Source organism: Convolutriloba macropyga, chromosome 12 (assembly GCF_964194025.1).
Source record: "Convolutriloba macropyga chromosome 12, txConMacr16.3, whole genome shotgun sequence".
Lineage (NCBI taxonomy): Eukaryota > Metazoa > Xenacoelomorpha > Acoela > Convolutidae > Convolutriloba > Convolutriloba macropyga.
The window spans coordinates 48,660,362-48,683,225 of NC_134479.1; the positions used below are offsets into that span (position 1 = coordinate 48,660,362).

Sequence of the window (22,864 nt, forward strand, 5' to 3'; positions counted from 1 at the left end):
GCTTCAGCGCAAATTCAGCGAATCCGTAAAAAAAATTTCAGTGATTATTAATGGCAGCAAATGAGAAAATTGCAAACTTGACCTTAAGTGCAAATTTGCTAATTTTGCAGTTTTGACAATACTCCGGAAAAATGGTTGGGACTAGGTTATGACCCCGAGTATAGGGTTTTAAAACCGGAGCATAAGCAATCTCAAAACAATCAGTTATTTTCAAACTCGCAATATCAAATAAAGAGAAAATTCACGTATTGAGCATGAAATAGTTCATAATTCCTCCATTCAATTCCTGCTACCTCAGAATTTTCCCCATGACCGTTTAGAACGGGGAAAATAACAGCCACACATAAAAGGCTTATTTTACGTGTATACATGTAAAGCCTTTGCTTATGTGTTCACAAACACACTTACGTTCATACGTGTTGTATTTTGCCTCTATCACGTTGAACAACGTTTAACCATATCTTGAAACGCACCAATGAAAACATTTTGAACAAAATTTTTATCAAGGCCGCATGTTTTGTTTACGTTGGTTTACAGCAGTTCAAATTCGAAAGAGTTTTGATTTTTAAAAAAATTAATCGTAAATGAAGCGATTAATTGGAATTTCTTGCTCTACAGAATATTTTGTTTTTTGTTATTTAAGTATGAAAATTAATTAATTTTTGCAATTTCGAGTTATTTGAGAGCAAATTTAGACTCGGTTTTAACTTTAACTGTTGATTAATGAATTAGAGTGGATCCAGATAAACCACAGTCTGTTTAACTTTGGGATTATTCGATCAATTTCACAACACTTGTCGACTTCATTTCAAAGAACTCTGTTATTTATTTAACCTTTAACGTTTCACCCTTTATCAAACAATAGAGCACAATTTTATTATTTCAATCGCAGAGTAAAGTACAGGTTTCAATTTACAGCCAATTTACAAGGAATAATTCTTTCAATTAAAATGCGAATGCCGCCGCTGAAATCACGAAACACCCTAACTTGTTTTTGATATCATAAAATCAATAATTCATATACCTTTTTTGCGGTATCTAATTTAATTCCGTTCATTGACGTGGTTATTTTAATCAGGCAGCAACAGGCAAATTTAATCAATCAAAAATGAAAAGGTCTAAATTACTGCTGGCCAACTTGGAAGCTTTTTACAAATTCATTGGAACATCAAACATTGGCAATAGAAGGCATCAATGCAACATAATTCAAGCCAGACTTTTTTCCCGGTCATTGGCAGCGCAAGAAAAGTTGAGTTTGGACAGAGACACAGTTTATAACAGGTTGGTATATTCTTATAAGCTCTCGTGTCGATAACAACAGTTGCATAACTTGCCTATGAAATAAATTGCCCAATGCCCAATGATCTCAAAAATATGAAGCACGTCGTGAGACTATGCTTTGAGATTAGACTTTTTCAGTCACTTTTTCCACGCCACTCTTCATACAAACTGAGCGGCAAAATTAAGTTAGCACCCCCTAGTTTTACGAAGTAAAAATACAGTTTGACTTAAAATCAAACTAAAAAACAGTTTTTACACCATTACCCAAAAACTAGCTCAAAACTCTCGACTACCAATGAAACTCAGATAAAACCTAACGTTTACTTACCAGGAATCCCAATGTAAAGTTGATAATATCATCCAAAGTTCACAGTAAAAAAAGTTGTCACAGATGTTTTCAGGTTTGTTCAACAACGGTTAAGTTTGAACTTATTGTGTTAAACATTAGAGAGAGAGAGAGAGAAATGTGAATAAATTGAGATCTTGAGACAACTTTTTAATTGTAAAACTTGGATGAATTTCATCAAACTCACATTGGGGTTTCTGGTAAGTGAACGTTGCGTTTTATCTGAATTTCATAAGAAGGCAAAAGGACTAGTGTAGGGGATCAATTGTGTAAAAAAATGTTTTCAAAGTGTGATTTCAATTTGTTGTAATATTGGTTCAAAATTGAATTATTGCTTAGTGAAAATGGGTGCTGCTAACGTACTTTTACCGTTCATTATAGCAACAGTGGCGACAAAAAAGTTGGTCCAATCATAAAGCAGATTTTATCTACTTTTCTTTATCGGGCATTAAAGTTATTTAACTGATAAGTTATGCAACTGTAGTAATGGCAACGAGGGTTGATGAAACGCACTATCATACGGAGGTTACCACCCTCTCTAATTTAATCTAAAACTTGATCTCGCCTCGGAGCTTAACTTCTCGATGACCATTACAACACATTAATCAGCTCTTTTTATATATATTAAAACAAAATCTTAATCGCCCGAAGAACTTAGTACACTGCGCCCAAGTGCTGAGAACGAGGCCCGAGGTGATTAATATTAGAGAACCAAATGATACGATATTGTTCATTATATTTTGAAATCGGGGTTAAGAGTGCAATTTTGAGATTAGTGAACGAAAATGTTTCTTACAAATATGCAGTAGCTGAAAAAAATCAAAAGTCTCTGTCTCTGATAGCGAAGCAGCCACTTACTTATAGCAATTTGATTCAGGTGTAAAAACTTCGATTTTTAAGTAAGTCTATTTTTTGCCCTACTTTTAGTTTAATAATTTGGGACACTTAGGTTTTAGCAAAAAAAAATAGACTGTTGGGTCTTCAAGTCTAGTTCAATTTCTCAAACTAAGCTCTCTGCTCCGGAGTTTCAGTGACCACTGAAATCGTAGTATGGGTTCTCTAAGCTATAACAACCGTTTCATAATTCGTTGCCTAATTTGCTGGATAATTTCTTTAATTCCTCTCAAGCGAAGATTGAAATATTTAAATTAGTTGTCCAGTCTTTTTTGTGCAATTTTTTGCTTGAACCAATTTTTATCTGCTGCTTTTAACTTTTCGTCCTCTCAAAAAAGATAAACAGGTGAAAACCGGAGAGCTTTATTGGCTACCATGGAGCCCTGCTCCTTACTAGTCTTTAGTACACGATGTGTGCAGGAGACATCCACTCATTGTTTAATTGTTCTCGAAAGAATTTCATAGCTATTACGGTAAACCTGTTGCTCTTTTTTATGCAAATTTTTCGCTTGACCATTTTTGCGCCTTTCTTTCAGAACGTTTTTTGACTTCTCGAGTTTCTTGTCACGCTCTGGTTCTTTATTTTTGATTGATAGCTACTGTTCTCACTCCGAAGTAAAGCTTGTTGCTAAAATAAAAACGATTGCAGCATAGCAACAATCAAGGACCGATAGCTCCGTGGGTAGTGCTTCTGTTTCTTCACTTCTCAATGTTATCATAATTTTTAAGTGACATTAGATGTTTCGTTTGTCAATATTTTGTGAATAATTGAAGTTTACTGCTACATCTTGTACACTGGATAATTGAAGAAAACAGCTAGATGATATTTGTTTAATTGTTTTTCAAATTATTAGTATTTACATTTTTGTGTTCCTTATAATCGTTCTCGTTCTCGAATGAAGTTGGGAGCAATGATTGTAAACTTGTGTGTTTTTTATGCCTTGTTTCTTGACCTTTTTCGCGCTTTTGTTCTATAACAAACTTTGACTTCCTTATTGACTTTTTGACGCCTGTCTTCTTCATTTATGCGTGATCTAAATGCTCTCACTCCAAAGTAAAGTTCGTAGCCAAAAAGCAATTGTAGCATAGGAAAGTACGGGCCTGGTATCCGAGTGGATAGCTGGAGGCTGGGGTTCAAAACCCTCCGGAAAGTTTTGCATCCATAAAATTTTTGTAGGCTGCAGCCCTTGAAATATGACGCCCTGCTTGTCGTTTCAAAGCATTTTGTCTATATTAGTCTGTTGACTTTTTTGTATGTTTTTAGTGTATTCTGCCATTTTATGAGCTTTGATTGAAAAAACTCATAAAAACTTGTTAACTAATTAAGCTGGAGGGGGGTATAATGAGAAAGACGCCCAAATCTTTTAAAGATAACAGTTCGAGTAAGTGTCCGAGACTATATTTGTTTTTTGGGAGACATTAGTTCTACTTTCAGGTATGAAGAAGTTAAACAGTTTGCCCGTAGTGATCCTGAGTCATTCTGGGCTCAAATGGCGCGGGAAAAACTCAAATGGAGGAAAGATTTCACAAGGGTCAACGAATGCAATTTGTCGAAGTATGTATCCATAAGATATTGACATTTAAAAGCATCTTCCTTTTTGTGCCCCCCCCCCCCACCCCTCCAGAACGTTATGCACCCCCCCCCCCCCCCCCCCCAAGTTACAGAATACGTTCCATTACCATTATTAAATGACTATGAAAAAATGTGACACGTGTTTTTGAGGACAAAATATAAAATCCACAGCTTAGTGGATGCAAATAATATGCACCCACTAAGCTGTGAGAGGGGAGGGTCTCAAACGGAAAAGATCCCAACAATCAGTTGTACAAAGAGTACCTGCTATTTTTCTCTAGAAGAGGTTAGCCAGGTAAATCTGAAAAATTTTGTCAATTAAGACTTCGAATTTGCAGAGAAGTCATTTTTATTTCCACTCAATAAAGGCAAAACTATTTAAATTTTTTACAATAATATTGATTACCTTTGCAGTTAATGTAAGCCTTGCAAATTTTTAATAATTTCGAGGAACAAATTTTTTGGCTTTCCGGGATTTGAAAATTTTACAGCTATACAAATTATAAATCTTCAAGTTTCATCAAAGATCATTGCTTTCTAAAAAGTATTGTTCGAGTTATAAAAATACCAGTTAAAAGCTCCAGTTTTGGAAAATCTTCGATTCATTATAGAATCTTTGATAGCGTGAACCTGAGGAATGACTTTGTATGATGCTGGGAATTAATGTTGATGATCACCCCGTGTTTGTTTTTCAAGGGGAGAAGTGAGTTGGTTCTCAGACGGACAACTGAATGTGAGCGAAAACTGTCTAGACAGACACCCACGTGAAGACATTGCCCTCATTTGGGAAAAAGACGAACCAAATCAACATGAACAAGTTGCATACGGGTAAGATGATCTCACTAGTTCAGAGATCCTGTTATGAAAACGAATTATGTATAAAAGACAGCCAAAATCTTGTATTTCGTAATTTTTTATATTGTTGTGTTGCTCCTTTTATAGTTGTTCCGACCCACTTAAGTGGGGGGGGGACTAAATACTCAAACTGGTTTTTTGTTCAGACAATTTTTGCCGATCGATAAATTCATCGTAGAGGGTTGCGAGTGCTATCATTAGAAAGCCTGTCCAGCTTAGAATGTGGAATTAAAAAGATTGCTTTGATTTTCGTTTCTAAAGAGAGTTATAATGGTTTAAAAATTTGCGAATAGTAGACCGAAATCCGTTGTTTTGTTCACATTTTCACTATTTTTGACAATAATTTTCGTCAATTTTGATAAAGTTGTTAAAATTGTTAATAACAAGGTCACTGAATTGAGTAAAATTATAACTAAAAAGTTTTATGAATTTAATTTTTTCCACACAGTTATCGAGGTATAAAGTTTTGCGAACATTTGACTGATTTTCGTTGTTTCTGTTCACAATTTCCGTATTTTTATGGAAATTTTTTGCCAATATTAAAAAAAACATGCCTTAAAATTGGTAAGGATAGTGTAGTTTGTTTTACCTCCAAACACAAGATTATTTTTCAACCGTTTGGTTCAACTTTTTGGCCGAAGTTTTTGCTAAACGTGTCAATTTTCAGCCTTTTTTTCATCAGAAATGGCAAGAAATAGGCTTTTGTAGTCCAATTTGTTTAAATATACAGCATCAATACTCCTAAAGTTTGCTGGCAAAGATTTCCTTTACTCAGAAATAAGCTGTTTGTAATTTTGCATCCTTTGAGAGTGTACTTGAATTAAACCTTAACCGGTTATTCGCTAATGCAACTCTTTAATTAAACAAATTGCATAATTTATGTTTGACAGATTGACTTTTTTGTCAAATAATCCATATCCAAAATATTTAGAACAATAAAGTGCTCTCAAAAGACGATTGGCAGTAGCCAAACTAGTTTTGGTCTAATCGTTGTGTCTTAACAACAAAATAAATCTGATTGTAATCAGTCGATGTTTTTTTGTAAAAGATCTTCGCATTTCCCCATTTTTTTACGTTAAGAACGGAGTAGAAAACAATTATTGTCAAAACGTACTTATGACAGGTCCAACTGGTTTCCTTCTAAGGTAGTTTCAAGGAACCTTTTCCGCTTTTTAGTCGAAAGCTCAAGGTAGTATTGACTTTTAAAAAAGCCCTTTTTTAAAATGAATGATGGTTTATTGAGCTTTGCGACTTTCTGCTCTTTATTGGTCAACTTCTGGCCTCATGTCAGCAAACACAGGTCATATCGGGTTCTTCTTTGAATAAAATTTAATAGTAAGTGCGATTTTAAGTAATCGTTGTTTGGCTTCGATACTACAAAAATTCTTACAAAATTTACAATTTTTGGGCATTTTCTCATTATTCCGGTTCATTCTACGCTCTTGTCTTTTTATTGACAGTTTAGGTGTGGTAATTGAGGCATTTTAGACGAAGCCAAATTTCAACGTATTGGTTTTTTGGCGAACAGATTATAGTTTTAAATGCTTCGGCTCTGTTTTCTAGAAGTAATTAATGGATTTTTTTTGGTTTCTGGTCGTTCTTTTTTGTTCTTTTTTGCTGTCGTTTTACAAATTCTAGATAATTGCAGGCTACGCGTCTTCCTAATCAAATCTATTTTTTGATTATGGTTAATTGCTGAAGTTTTTTGCGACATTGATTGAAATCAAATGTTTTAAAAAATATAGGAATTTTTTTTGAAAATCGCCTTAAATTTCTCAATAAATACAAGCTTCTAAAAATTTTGGCATGAAAGAAGGGCACAGTGGAACATATGGCAAATTTTGGTGCATCGCTTATTGTTTTAACGGCCTAGATACCGGTTTTTTTTGCAAAAGAATAAATTGTTTTTATTGTATTTGTATCTGTTTGTAGTTCTTTGTGGAGTCGAATGAGAAAATTCATAATTGCAGATCATAGTGGCTTTTTCTGGAAGCACTATTTGCTGATTTCCTCTGAAAACTAAATTTTTTCAATACATTTTGGATCAAATGTTTGAGGATATATAAAGATGTTTTTTTTTAATTTGAACTTGGCTGTTTTTGTCTACGTGTTATCTAGTCTCCTTAACTACAATTTGCATTTCGAATTTTCGTTGTTGACTAAAAAATCAATTGAACAAATCTGAGGTTTTTAATCCTATGCCTATTGTTTTGAGCCTTCCAAACCTGTTTTTTTTGCAAAATAATTTTTCTGTTTTTGCTTCTCGTCTATATATCGTTCTTTCTGTAGAAGTATGACATATTGTGATTGATGACTGATCTCACTTTTTTTAGAAATAAACAACACTATACAGTGATTTCAGTTGCTATTTAATTCTTTGATGTCTTTGAAATTATTAGTTTTCGAAAATATATTAAGATAATTGTATTTTTAAACTTCTCCTTTTTGTTTTTTTAAAACTTGTTAACCAGTCTCAATAATCAGAGGTCACATATCTCGCTCTTGGTTTTGAAAGAAGAGGCAGTAGACAGTACTCTTAATTTGTTTAAATTAGATTATGGTCTTAACGGCTTCGACGCCGTTTTATTGCAAAATTAAACGGAATTTTTGTTTTTAGTCTGAAATTGTCGTTTATATTTGTAGACGTACGACATGTCTCAATGTGTTTTTAGCCGTTTGAATGAAAATAAGTCTAAATAAAGTTTTGAATTGTTATCTAATGGATTTCATTGAATTATTTGTTTTCGAGAACAAAAACGTTTTTATATAATTTCGTCCTTTTTGTTCTTTTCTGTCTGCTTGTTACCAAGTGTCATCAAAGACTGGTCCCATGTTTTTTTCTACCTAAGCAACAAGCCAGTTTTTTTTAATTGAGGTTTTATTTGAAACTTTTAGTTTTATTTTTTTACTTTGTTATTATTGTTTTCTCTTTTTTTAAAAAAAAATACATTTAGCTTTTGATATAAATGCTTGCTGTTGTTATTTGATTTTTTTCGTTGTCTTGTCTCGTAGTCTTAATAATGACAAGTCTCATTGACCCACTAATGTGGCATTATTTACTTTATTAAGTGATTTGAGTTCGAGGCAATTTTTTATTCATACACAAATTACTGCTGATCAGTATATTAGAAATTTTGAAAGTCGACAATTATTTGGTCGACAATTAAGCCTAACTTGGGAATATGCGGGGTCGGAACCTTATGAGCGAACGCACATTACTGAGCTTCCTTGTTTTTTAGTTCGTTCATTGTATTCAAAAGTTTGTTGATGTCATTGTCCTGCCAAAAGGCACAAAAAGTTTGGGTTATTGTTCAAAATTTTGAAATATTTCAGCTACATTAAAATCTAAAATCTAAAAACTACATCAATTTTTGATCATAGAGCGAAAACATCTCTTTTAAGCTTCATTTTATAAGTTATTTTTGTAAACAATTATAAGTAAACACTCTCATTCATATTAATCATCATATTAATTTACCTGCAAGATTGTGATTTCAGTGAGCTGCTCGACATGACATGTCAAATCGCACAAACCCTTCTATCTCTCGGGGTCAAACCGAAAGACCGAGTTGTCATTTACCTCCCGACTTCGCCAATAGCAGTCGCGACAATGCTAGCGTGCGCTCGGATTGGAGCGATGCACTGCGTGGTATTCGCAGGGTTCAGCGCCTCGGCTTTAGCCCAACGAATCAACGATTCGGGGGCGAAAGTTGTCGTAACTGCCGACAAATCTCCGAGAGGAGGAAAAATGATAGAACTTCAAAAAATCGTAACAGAAGCTTTAAATCAAACTGCCACTGTAGAGAAGGTTTTATTGTGGCAAAGAACTGAATCTAAAACGCTCTCAGGGAACCTCGTAGACTTGATGAAGGAATCGGATAGGATGCCGAAGTATATGGAACCGGAGGCATTTTCAGCCGAAGATCCGTTGTTCATGTTGTATACCTCCGGAAGTACCGGAAAGCCGAAAGGTCAGTGTTTTCAAAGAGTGCTCTGATTTTGAAGAGCAAAATCATGTCTCTTGATATGACCGTATCGTTAAAATATTTTTTAAAAAAGAGATACCAAAACTTTAAAACTGAATTCAAAGTTATTTGTTTCTTTTAAATTAAACTTGAAAAAAACCGTTTCCTTCAAAGACTTTTCGGTAAGTTTTTCGTGAATTTAAATTGTCCTGAAGGTAATCATTAGTCCACAAAGTGATAGCAAACGCCCAAATATTGCCACAATTATTAGATGATTTACTGATGACGTCGTTGGCATTTTCAGGTCTTGTTCACACCAATGGCGGCTACTTAACCTACACTTCTTGGACTCACGAGGTGATATTCAATTGCAGCAAAGGCGACATATATGCTTGTGTAGCAGATGTAGGTTAGTATTTTCAATATGACCTCAAAACAAAATAATATATCAACTCTGGTTTTGTGACGCAAGCTCAAATATTTGAGATGGAGTCTAAAATTGCGAAATGATGGATCTTCACTCCCAAAAAAAACATATCAATTTACTACAGGGATCTTTTCCGTTTGTTCAACCCCCCCCCCCCCCCCCCCACCCCCACCCAACCACCAGCGATACATCATGCATCCCCAAATTACAGAGCGCAAATCATTATTTAAAAATATGGCACGAGCATCTGGGTTGTGCAAATAATATACACCCACTAAGCTGTGTGTGTGTGTGGGGGGGGGGGGGCAAAACGGGAAAACCTGACTACAGTTTGAGATTAAATGTTTAGTGGCTCTGTAAAATAACTATAATCTATCAAGTATTGCTTAGACGCGACTGAAAAATTAATGTTTTGCCGACAACTCAGACAACGAAATAATGCACGACTAACTACACATAAAAATCAAATAGCTGTCAATGTTGAAGCCAAACAACCGTTTATCAGATTTTCTTTTCTGTCAGGATGGATAACAGGCCACAGCTACTTAGTGTATGGACCACTTGCCAATGGAGTTACAAGTGTACTATTTGAGAGCACCCCAGTCTACCCAGACCCTGGAAGGTAACTAATTGCTCTCAATGCTCTCAAAAGAAGTTTGTTGAAATTATATTAGTCCTGTAGTCTTTTTTATGCAATTTTTTGCTTGACCAATTTTTCGTCTGACGCATTTGACTTTTCGTCCTCAAAAACAAGACAAACAGGTAGCGCTCGGAGGGCAATAAGTGCTCATAGAGCCCTAAGCGTTATTATGCTTTAGGAATGCGATTCACTAAAGTTGTTTTGAGTAGGCAATTTATTGGTGTCGAGGGCGGTTCTTAATCTTAGAAATTTTGCCCCCTAATTCGTCCCCCCTTATCAGCCCCCCTTACACCCCTCAACTCTCACATTTTCCACCCGCATCCACCTGTCGATTTGAACCCCCCTCTCATCTAGCCTTCGCAAAGTTTTTAAAATTTTGTCTTGTACGTAGTTATCGAGGTTTAAATTTTTTAAAACATTGCACATTTAACACTGATTTTGCTCACAACATTTTTAAAACTTTTTTGATAACGTTTTCTCAATAAAATTACTATTTTCATTTTTTGGGGGCTTTAGTAACACTGAAACAATAACAAGACTATTTTTCTCAGTTTGCTATTTTTTTGGGATGAATATAGATTTTTCGGTTTTTTGACCAATTTTGCTGTTTTTCTAAAATTTGTATACTTTTTTTAATCGAAGTTGAAAAAAATTCGTTACATACAAAGTGATGCATGACACATAAAATATTCACTAGTGCCAAAAATTCCCGTATAATGTAGTTAGACTACATATTAAAATAGAGTACCGCATTTGTAATCCACATTTGTTTCTTTGTATGTGCCAAAAAATAAATTTGAAATTTTAGCATATTCACAAGAAGAATTTGAGGTAATATATAATTATCTTTTTGGATCTGGTTGTTTGCCAGTTAAAAAAAACTACACCAATGGAAAATCTCAGCATTCACCGATAAAGATTACAGAAGCTTCCTTTTGAAAATTTGCATTTAGCAACCTTTCTTATAGTTTTGATTTGATCTTTTTATTTACAACAAATACTTTATAGATATCGAGTAAATTTCACTTAATGAAATTAATAGCAATAAAAATAGGTTTTCAGTTAATTTTTGGAACTGAGTAAAAACTGTCCAGAATCTACAAAACGTGCGCTATCAATCCTATGGTATGCAAACGAACTTTCGCTGTTTGCTGTAAGTTTAATACCAGTCGTAGTAATGAAAGTAAACTAGTAGGTCTGAGGAAAAAAAAACCCATGAAAAAATTTTGCTTTTAATAAAACATTAGCCCCCCCCCCCCCCCAAATCGGTTGTTATACATTGCTCTCATGTGACAGTTCCCCGTCAAGCCCCACAGGTCACTAACGCATGGTCATGGTCCAAGAGGCGTGGCCAAATGCACTAAATGTGGTGCTCTTTAGTAGTCAAGAGGGTGTTTATATCAGAAGTTTTTTCGAAACCAGAACTAGTAAGATCTAGCATTTTTCTTAGCTAACGACAGTTTGATCTTCCGAACTCTTTAGGGAATCGAGCTATATTATTGTTCAAATTAGGCCCTGCGAAAGCATTAGTTATATTTCTTTATAATAAATGCTCAGGCAGTATACATTTGCGCAAACACGGGCTTCAAATGAGCTTGAACTTTTAATTTTTCTTAATAGATATATAATCTTGTAGGAATCAGCTCCAGTCAAGTTAGAAAGGCGCTCAGAGAATAACTATTGTGGAATGACTTTGGCAATCAGATATCAGTAATCTGTGAACATAAATTTAATTTGTAAGAAATATTTGTATAAAAAAATCTTAAATTTTTCTGCTTAAAGAGTAAAACTTATTGTCAACAATTTGTAGCTGGATTAATTTTTGCCTTAGATACTGGGAAATGGTAGAACGACTAAAAATCAACCAGTTCTATGCAGCCCCGACCGCCATCCGATCTCTGCTGAAGAAAGGAGATAGTTACCCGAACAAGTACGACCTGAAGTCTCTCAGAGTCTTGGGTTCTGTCGGAGAACCTATCAACACTGAGGCCTGGCATTGGTACAACGAAGTTATAGGGCGCTCAAGGTAAATTTTGGAAATCATAAAAGAAAAAATCAACAATGATTTCAATTTTTCGGCGTTTTTTGGTTCAGTCGGATATTTTTGCTCAATCTTTTTTCGTCTGCTCGGGTTGCATGTGATCACATTGTAAAGGGTGTTTTAGGAATACAAAATTGTATAAAAAATCATAAAGTTGCTTTCCTTTATTTTTAGGTGGAGGCTAACTTAATTTATTTAGAACTGACTTTTATATAATTTTTTGTTTATAACCATGCTTATGTGTATATGAAGAAGAAATTAAATCTTATCTTATATGAAATTGCAAAGCTACGATTGGTTTCAAATGAAAAACTTCGCAGTTCTTTTCAAAAGAAAAGAACTGCGAAGGTTAGCATTTTTTGTTTATTTGCAACATTAGTGTGCCTTTTTAACAGAAATATTTGTTTGAGCTCAAATAACAAAACTGCTCAATAGTTTCTCAAAATAATCTTAATATTTATTCAAATGTCCACATTCTTCATCCAGGTGCAAAATAGTGGATACATGGTGGCAGACGGAAACAGGCGGAATTCTAATCTCACCCCAGCCTTCCACCCCTGGATCTGAAGTTATCCCCACTATGGCAATGCGTCCCTTACCCGGAATCGAACCCGCTCTTATTGACCCGGTCACCAAAGAGGTCATTCCAAAAGGTCGAGCAGCGGATGGTGATTTATGTGTTACTAAGCCGTGGCCCAGCATGGCGAGGTAACTTTTCGGACTAAAACGTTATATATTTAGTTTTTAAATTTATAAAAACCTTCTCCCCCCCCCCCCGCCAACCCCCCCCCCCCCACCGAACAAAACCAAAAACTCGCTGGATTCTTTCAAGACGCTAGCGAAATTGAACATAATCATATCGGCAACATTCTTGGACGAAGCCCCTCCCCCGTTTTTTAATGAGAGACAAAAACTTAAGTTCCGCAAGTCAAAATAATTTAATCAGAAGCTAAGCTCTAAAAGGTGAAGTATTATTTTTGCAGTTCACTATTCTGTAAACAGTTGGAGACTGTTCACAACTAAAGATGAACTGTAGAATTCTCGACCCTTCTCGTAGTCTTAAATGAATAATTTAATGGTGAGAACTAACGGCAAGTCACGAAGTAATGAAAATTCAGTCTGTAGATTATAAAGTGACGTAACAGAGAACTGCGCAGACAAAAAATTGATGAGATTATTATGAATCAGTACTAATTTGAACTGGGGGCATACTCCCTAGATTGTTCCAGTTGACAAAAACTTAATTCAATAAAGCCAATTTTTCTGATGAATCATTAACTTTTTGTCAACTTGAATTGTTATCGAAGCCAATATTTTAAGATTGAATTTTAAGTTCTCTGATTAGTAACTATGATCCGCTTACTGTCCATAAATCTAAACCTCAGTTATATAAGATGAGATATGGAAAAAAAATGGCAAAATTTGGAAATGTTTTAGAACAATCTGGCAGGACCACGAGAGGTTTAAAGATACGTACATTACAAAAGAGCATGGCTTCTACTTAACAGGGGACGAAGCTCATCAAACTGAGGAGGGCTACTTCAGAATCACAGGTGGGCGTGATATTATCCCTTACATTTAGGCAAAAGTTTTCTAAATTTGAAAGGGGTGGGGATGAGGTTAAACGAATATGAATCAACGACCACATCCATGACCTCCAGGGCAGAAAGTAGCTGGAACATAGTTGCGACACAAAAAAGGTTTTGGACTCGGTCGGAGTCTAATCAGGTTATTTGTAACGCTTGACAGAGTAACTTGCCGCTTGGGCAGCAGTAGACATACTCTGTAATTATTGTTGACGTAAAAATTGCAGAGTAAACGTACGTCGGTACTTCTCTTTTCAATTGAAGCAAATAGAAATATTTATTTGGAGGGAAAAAATATCGACAAACTTTTCCCTTGAGAACGAGAGCTCAATTTATGTAAAGAAAAACTCTGGTTTGATATCAATTGTGACAAAAAAGATTTTTTAGGTTAATGTTTGACATTATAATCAACTATTCAGACTTTTTAACTTTTTTCTCTGGAAAAAGATATACTTGGAAAGATCTGCTCGAAAAAAAAAACATTTGAGATTATCTATTGTTACGAATCTTGATTGGTTTGTAAGCAGCTTTTCACACAACGAATGCATTAAGCGGCAAAAAACTATGCAAAGTCAAAAAGGACTTTTTTATGGGCTTTTCTTTGAAGTTCCTATCCACTTTGTTGCAGAGCATATCAAAGTTGAATTAGTCTTAAAACATTTTATCCCAATACTCTGTTCATTTTCCGACCTATACAGAGAAATCTTGATTTGGGAGTAACAATTACGGCATGAACAGTTGAATCAGCTCAATTTCCATATAGAATTTCATCTGAGATTGAAACTGACGCGTGGGATTTGGAAACTTATTTTATGTAGCAAGTTGTAACTACTAAAATCAGATTGCTTTCTGATAAAGTATAAAGAACTCGTATAGCAATTAAATAATTAACAGTTTCAAATTACAAAAAAAAATGCTGCTCAGATATTATTTTGATGCTTGAGTTTTTCTTCAAAATGTAAAACAAAATCTCAGTGACCTCAATTGAATCATAATGAGAAGAATGTTCCATTTTTCGAGACTCAAGTAATGGTAAACTGTGTATAAGCTGTCTATTAATGAACTTTTGTTAACATTAAAGACCTAAGGAACTTCAATGATTATTTTCCTATGTTTGATAAAACACAAAACATCGAATATCTCTAGTTCAACCAGTAAAAGGTTCATAGAAACAGAGAAGAATATAGAAAGGAAACAAACATACAAATTAATTGAATTCAAAACTGTTATGTGTTTTAAAGGAACATGGTTACGGAACAGTGAAAACAGTTCTCAATGAAAATCAGTTTCATTCTAAAAAAATAAAATTGCAACTCACCACGAGAGTAGTTACGAACCATTTCGTTTTTTCTCTGTGGTTTTTGTCATCAGACAATTAATGTTGCCATCTGCGAGCGAGGTCATCTCTGATTTCAAGGGAGCGTCAGCTTAGGCACTAAATCAATTTTTAAACTGGTGACAAAAAGCTAGTCGAAAAAAATCTGATCATGTGCGATCCATAAAAATTATTCAGTTTGGATAAAATAAGGTTAGCTCCTACAACATAGAGGTCTAATTGCGACGAGGCCAGTCATCCCTGAATATGATTGACTTTATGCGAGCAAAAAAAACTTTTCTTAAGAATTTGTTATTCACATTAACATATCTAAAAGATCTAATGCCCAGTTAAAATCAAAATTCCTTGAAATTTCTGAAACTCCTCTTTCAGGGTAATTAGTTTCTTTACCAGATTTTGATTAGCCTGGCAAATTGTTTGCAATAACTGGCTCAGCTATTCAATAGTGCCTGTTAATACTCAACTTATTGATAGTTCTCTCCAATTACGTTGTAGACCCTAGTCGGAAAAAAATTATCTTGCAAGATCTTGTGAGATTCTGGCAGAATCTTGTAAGACGATGCATCGTCTAGCAAGAATTTCATCAAAAATATTGCAAGGTCTTACAAGATAAACTTTTTTCTTACAAGAATCTTAAAAGATAAACTTTTTCTTTCAAGAATCTTACAAGATAATTTTTTTTTTCAAGAATCTTACAAGATACACTTTTTTCTTTCAAGAATCTTACAAGATACACTTTTTCTTTCAAGAATCTTACAAGATACCCTTTTTTTATTTCAAAATTGGTTTTCCGCCTCCAGCGCCTATACTAATGACCTATACTCGAAAAAAAATTAAAACGTTGCAAGATATGAATGTACACATATTTTGGCATCGACAAAAGTAAGCCGAAAAGTAAAAACATCAGAAAAATATTAATCTAAGGCATCAGAAAAAGGTGTTTCGATCTTCGTTTTTAAATAATTTTTCTGGTTTTTTCATTTTTGTTTTCTTGGTTTTCTGTTTTCTTCATTGGTTCCTTGGCGAAGAAGTTGGTTGAAGATGGTTTCCACCAAAGATGATTTCCGTCTTCAAGATAATTTTTGTAAAACATATACAATATTTAACAAGAACACAGAAAAACGCAAAAAAACGGACACGATGTGCCCAAAACAAGAGCACAGAAAAACGCAGAAACAGAAGAGATAAACTTTTCGCCTCGACTAGGGGAGACACTATAAAATTATTGAGATGAAATGGCCTGTTCCTATTTTACTCCTGTTCTCCTGGACGATTGGGTATTTATTATTGAGTTTTTTATAGTTCACAAATTCAGAGTAGGTGTGAGAATATATTATTTTACATTTTCAACCCACATGAGACAAGGTTATTCGGATCTGCTCTACCCACCCCCCCCCCCCCCCGAAGCGTAGTGGGCGTTTGACTTTCACGCCCGCAGTTGCACTTACTATTCACGTATATACTAACATGCTGTGTATCAGAAAACTGAGTGACTCAAAAAGAATAGATTCAAATACTCTTTTTATTAAAAAGTTGCAAAATTTGAAAGTTGCAAAAAATATTCAACGTCTATTGAAAATTTGCATGCAATGGTGCATTAAGATCTCAATTATTTGCCATGTACCGAAAATTAACGGGGAAAAGAACGTAAGGAGTTTAAAAAAATATTTTCACACTGCGCTAGTGCTCTTAATAAAATGGAAAAGTGGAATTTAAGAGTGCAAAATGAAGAATAAAGGTGTAATAAAGGAGTAACTTCTATGATTTACAGTCTTTTTATTTACACCAATAACTTTATTTTACACCCTTATTGGCCTATTTAAATTGACCTAAAACAGTTTAGAATGGGGCATAGGCTAGAGGAACTTTTATGGTGTAAAATACATATTTTAAACGATAAAAGTTCCTCTGCCCTATGCCCCCTTCTAAATTGTTTGCCTCGCCAGTCAGTCGTTCGAGAGCAATTCGTCCAACGTTGGTCGGTTTGTGTTTTAAAGTTTAAATACTGTGCTCAAATTGAAGGTCGAATGGACGACGTGATCAACATCAGTGGGCATAGGTTGGGCACTTCAGAAGTGGAGGATGCTATCAATCTGCACCCCCAAGTTTCCGAATCTGGTAATTACTTTCAGTCACTACAACAATCACAAATTCTGCAGACAGCGACCATATATGTCGGTCCTTAGTTCTATTTTTTGAGTCAATTTAGAAGTCAATATAAGTCAATATAAAGACGTTTATGGAGAAATTTGGCGCCTTCAAGTGAAACAAATGAGTACATCTCACCAAAGAAAGTAAAACCCTAATTATGTTTTTAATAACTCGATGAGATTATAAATTACCCATGATCTTGAAAAGTCAGTTATGATCTTGCAATTTTGTATAAATCTTGATTTTTTGTTAACAAAAGACCTTATCAAGATATTTTAAGTTTGGAAGTTTGGTTTCTTTTGATAAAACGTCACGTCCAAAGCTCCCAAAACAAGTGCAAATAAGCAAAAAAAATCAACGATTTATAGCAAAAGTTTTGGTCGAATCGTGAGAAAACCATTCGGGAGAATTTTATATAAATTTATTTTAGCTCGGCTTTGAAACAAGAAGCGGCACTCCTACTGTCATTAAAAGATATCATTATTTTAGAATTTTAAGGACTATTCGTTATCCAGGAATCAATTTTGAGTAACCATTTAGCCTAATTTGAATAATAATTTAGTTGAATAAGAATAGTCGTTTTTAACTTTACATAGAATTCATTATTCCTACTGAAAATTCCAGCCATTGCCCATTTGTTGAAGCGATCATCAGAATCAAAAACATGTATCTTTCTTCCTTAGAAAAACAATGTTTCATATTTGGGGAATATCTCAGATGAAACTTGGAGATGTTCATAAAAAATTTGACCATAAAATGAATAACACATTCCCGAGGTTGGTAGCAGAGCATATCAGGGCTGAATCAGTCTAGAGACATTCCGTTTTTAAGAACGGCCAGTACTCTGATCATGACACTTTTTAGACTGGCGTGTCTTGAATTTTCAGTAAAATTTTTCCTTGAAAAATAGTATGTTCAGCTTAACTCCGGCCGGCAAGGTTTGCTTTATATGCGATTCGAACTTCCGCGTGTTTAATTGTAACATATAATTTGCGTAGCTAGCCGTAACCACTAAGCTAAATTGGCTTTGTGTGGTAATTTTTTCTCAAACTAATTTATGTATAGATATTGTGTATACTATTATATTAATTAGCAGTTATAAGGTACAAAAGTGTGACTTCATTCAAGGAGACTTTATGTTGGGGTATTTCTCAGACATTATGTGTATTTATCAGACTATACCGAATAGGTTTAGCCCATGCGAACTCATGACCTCAAAGCAATCGCAATGAAGAAAGACTGCACATAAAGAAACTTAACATATTCGAGTGATTCAATGTTTCAGAACTGAATTAAGATTTTGTTCTTGTAATGCGATGGTTCGGCGGTGAAATGCTCTGAGACTCAGGTTCAGGTTTTAAAAAAGCATTTACAAGGTGCCTGTAAGATGTTCAGCAAAGTTAAATTAGGAATGGGTCTTAAAGACGAAGCTCAAATTGTTAGGAATGCAGACTATGAGCAACATTAAAACAGTAGGTAAAACGAACGGGATTTTTTTCATTCAAATTGAAATGGATCATTCAATTTGATATGCGAAATGCTATTTTTTGGAAAAAGATGGTGGAAAAATCTTGTGCAAGTACAGCTATCAACAGTTTGTTTTGTTTTCGTTTTGTAACCAGATGACTGCGAATCAAAGTCGGAGCTGTCGCTCAAATGATAATCAGATGACATGATTCTCTATGGACAGACTTTCAGTTCACTATGTCTGCATAAAAATGTTGAAAACAATTTCAATTTTAATGCGAAAAAAGAAAGTTGTCGGACATCACGAAAAAAACGGCACAATTGCCAGCACGCGTTTGGTGGTAGGTGCTCTTTTTCGAAATTCATTTTAATGCTTTTGAGCTGGAATCGAGACAAAAAATTCTCTGATGTCATTCTCTTGAAATTGTACAAAATTGGAGATTATAACTGACTACAGATTTTTTTTCAAAGAATCCAAAAATTGCAAAGGAGTAGGTGAAGTGCTCTTAAACAAAGTTTACTGTAATTATTTGATTTTTTTGCATTTTCCTGCCTGGCCGATTTTTGCCTGACCAAATTATTTTGTGTCACTTTTTCAAGCTTAGCGTCTGCTGATGTCGTTTGATAGTAATTTGTTTATGCTTCCAATAGTAGTCAAAGTTTGCTTTTCGACAGCTATATTTTGAAAATTGCGACTAAGATTACTTGGCAGAAAATATTCATTGGAGAAGGAAAAAACGTTTAGAACTGAGGTTTCTGAAATTTCTCGCAAAACCATTAGTTGGTTTCTTGACATAAAACCAAATGGAAATTGATAAAATGCAACAACCGTATCGGGACCAAAATTAGTTATAGCAGTTCGACAATTGGACAGTGTGAAGTGTAATATATCGATACGTTTAGATTTTCTCAAAGTTAGAACATGTATACCAACTTTTCTTTTTAGTTTGTTCTGCTCTTAATATTTGCTATCCTCAGTGACGAGTGCATATTTGAATCCGTTTTTAAGTAAATTTCACAGCCTATGTTAAGCGTGTACTGTTTTCTTGAAAACTACATTTACCCTTGCGGTGTAATTTTGTTGTCAATTAATTTGCAAATCAGTTTAATGGGCTGCCATCTAAACTTGGGCAAAAAACCTAATTAAGCAGAAAACAAGTTTCTGTAATAGGGTTTGTGACAATCTGGACTTTTTCTGTAACTGTTTGAATTTTTTCCAGCTGTTGTGGGTTCTCCCCACGCTATTAAGGGAGAAGGAATTCATGCTTTCGTAATTCTGAAGGATGGGTGTGAAGAAACCGAGTCGCAGCTCATCACAGGTAAATATCCCCCCCCCTCATTATTCTCGACAAAATACTGGGGTATAAACAAATTTCTGTGACAAGATTTTGAGCGGCAAGCGAGCTTTTCAGCAACAGCCTTTCGGCAAAAGAAATCGGACTATCATATATGTTAACGTTAACCTTTGAAGACACGTTTTCTCCTCAAATTTTTTGCACAGAAATAAGTAGGAACAAGAAGTAACAGTTCTTGTGCTTCAAGAAAGTTGGAATTCAAAACTTGTTGCAGAGATATCCCAAGAATTTTCTAAGATATTACAGGAACTTACATGATTTGGCAACGTTCACGTACTTTCGTTTCTCTTGAAAAAAAGCCCGATTAAAACTGTAGGATCTAATCTGTTTTGCCCCCCCCCCACCCCCCCCCCCCCCCAGCTTAGTGAGCATACAACTTTTATGATCCCCAGGCGCACGTGCTATTTTCTTACATAGTAACGTGCTATATAACAACAAATAAAACTTGGGGGTCATTAAAAAACACGGGGGGGGGGACAGAACAGTTTCAAACTGTAATTTTAACGGGGCTCAACTGAAGAACTGTTGTAACCATCGAGAAATTATCTATGGAGTTTTAAAATAATTTTTCCGGTCATAAACGTATGTAGTTCAAGTTTTTTCGGAATGTTATTACAAATCATTCAATATACAAATTCACACATTCTTCACGACCGCAAAAATTTAGTTATATCTAGAGTTTTAAAAGCCTTTGGCTTGTTTTTGAGTTATGGCCATTTTGAGCTGTGTTCATATTTTCAGAGATCAACAGCTTTATCAAAAAAGACATCGCATCATTCGCTCAGCCAGAAGCTTTCTACTTCGTGCCCGTGTTGCCCAAAACCAGATCGGGCAAAATTATGAGAAGAATCCTGAAAAAGCTTTCAGTTGGAATCACAGACGATTTGGGAGATGTCTCAACATTGGCAGAGCCCTCGGCTGTAGAAAATATTGTTAAACTTATTGAAAAAAGGAAATAAAAGAGACTTAGAGACTTAATTTAAACCTATTTAATTGAAATTCATATATTTTGAGAACTTCTATCATAGTTTCATGTTTTAAATTTCTACAATCGCTTGAAGATGATACGAACTGTGAATAAACTTGAAATTTTACACCTCTCCAACGCTTTTTATGTCATTTACAGGACTGATCTTGGATTCAATCTTTGAAAGATGTCAGGGCGTTATGCAGGCTAAACTACTGTGAAAATGAAACGGAACTGTTGTCCGACCAGCATCTCTTGCTTGCAAGACTAGTGAGCTAACCATTACTTCGACTGGTCTTAAGCTCTCGAACTTGGGCATCTATTTATATCCGTTCTCACATTCTTGTTCCTCAAAGCTTCATTTCTCTAGTCAAATATACGTTGAACAAGTAGAGCTTCTTGTCAAGCTATGTGCAGCTTATCTTTTTTTTACAATTCTTCGTGGCATTCCAGTAATGTAGAGTTATCAGAAAATGTGCGTAAAAACTTGCTTCTAAGTTGATTACTCTGCAAACTGAACAAAGAGGAGTACTGAAATGTTTTATACATTAAACTATTCTCAATTTTTTTTGCGACAGCTCTGCAGTTGTGGATGAATATTACAATGTGAAATAGCACAAATGAACCAATACGGACAAAAGAAAATCTAGTGTCTTCTTAATAGGTTTAAAGTAAAAATTGTCATGAAATAAAAAGCAGTATATCTATAGGTTTTATAATGAATGCATATACAGGCAATCATAATGAAAACGCTGTTTGTTCAGTTTCATTCCGAATTTTTTTTAATCAAGCTCAGAAGTCTTTTGTGTTTTTGAGGTCTCATCCCGGAATTTCATTATTTTTTTAGGCGAACTGCATTAAAAACTACAAGAATCTGGCACTCAAAAACATTCAAGTTGACTGTTAGAAACTGTCAACTTGCCTGCGAATAACATATTAAATTGAATTAATCGCATTGATAATTCTTAATCTTCAAATTTTACACAAACGTTGTTACTCAGAAAATTATTTTTTGACAAACTAGAGAACGGATGCTATGTTCATATCTCGAGACCCTCAAAAAAGATGCCACTTGTTAAGAAATTATACAAAAAGCAAAACATCATTGTCAGACAACAAAAAGAAACTTCTATCAGTCGCACAGACCCAGTTTTCATTACTTTTTGCAGAAACACTGCAGGTGGGTTATAACAGATTTTTCACTCGGCTTTGGGAACAATCATGTGAAGCTAAAATGCTGATAGCTAAAAATTGACTGATCATTGGCTTTTTCTTTCTTGACAAGCAATGTTTAAGAGTAAGCACATTGGCTGCTCTCTTCATTTCATACATTTAAAAAAATCTTAATTGTTTAAACATTGTTTTTTTGGTAAAGATGGCTCAGAATACTCCTTAGTCTGGTGTTTTTAATTGCTGCTAATTTGGATCAACACAGAGACGCAGAAAAACAAGAAACGAAAGTTTTTTTCCAACTTTAGCTAGAGAATGGCGCCCAACACTCCTGGCTGTACAACACTGTTGAAGAAATACCCTAAAGTTCCAAAAACAGTGGCAAACAGTGTGGACGAAATTCCACGCAAATCATTGCAGCAACACGACTCTTTTACTAGGAAAGCTGAACATCCCTCTTCTCTTGAACCAAGTAGACTTGAAAAAGTATTACCGATTAGTAATGAGCAGAAGTATTGTTAGATTTTGTTCCGCGATTGTATTTTAGAACCGATATTTTCAAAAACTTAATTCAAAAATTTTCTTATTTTTGGAAATTTTTCAAAAACCAATTTTATCAGAAAATAAAGTACATGGAAAAATTTGGAATAATGGGGATGCTGACCAAAACTCATGAGCCAATTGAAAGAATTGTTTTTTGGTTTATACTGCTGTTTTGTGAGCAGTTTTTTTCCACATTGGGAAAATCTGAGGGCAAGCAGATCCTTTTTCTCACGTGCTGCTTTATAATGCAATTTTTCAATTTTTGGT

General features: G+C 34.6%; 1 protein-coding gene across 2 annotated transcripts; it reads left to right on the plus strand.

The window, feature by feature from the left end:
* Positions 1 to 334: 334 nt before the first annotated feature.
* Positions 335 to 21,022, plus strand: LOC142351169 (acetyl-coenzyme A synthetase 2-like, mitochondrial). 2 transcript variants are annotated; one of them, XM_075403288.1, is made up of 12 exons: positions 336 to 1,281; positions 3,957 to 4,076; positions 4,791 to 4,922; positions 8,448 to 8,920; positions 9,219 to 9,323; positions 9,864 to 9,963; positions 11,813 to 12,007; positions 12,509 to 12,730; positions 13,460 to 13,575; positions 16,967 to 17,062; positions 19,783 to 19,881; positions 20,659 to 21,022. In XM_075403288.1, the coding sequence occupies exons 1-12, from the start codon at positions 1,109 to 1,111 to the stop codon at positions 20,874 to 20,876; spliced, it is 2,049 nt and encodes a 682-aa protein (XP_075259403.1). In that variant the 5' UTR covers positions 336 to 1,108; the 3' UTR covers positions 20,877 to 21,022. The 2 variants fall into 2 exon arrangements, with proteins under 2 accessions (XP_075259404.1, XP_075259403.1); XM_075403289.1 differs by lacking the exon at positions 19,783 to 19,881 and having other exon boundaries at positions 335 to 1,281.
* Positions 21,023 to 22,864: the final 1,842 nt, after the last annotated feature.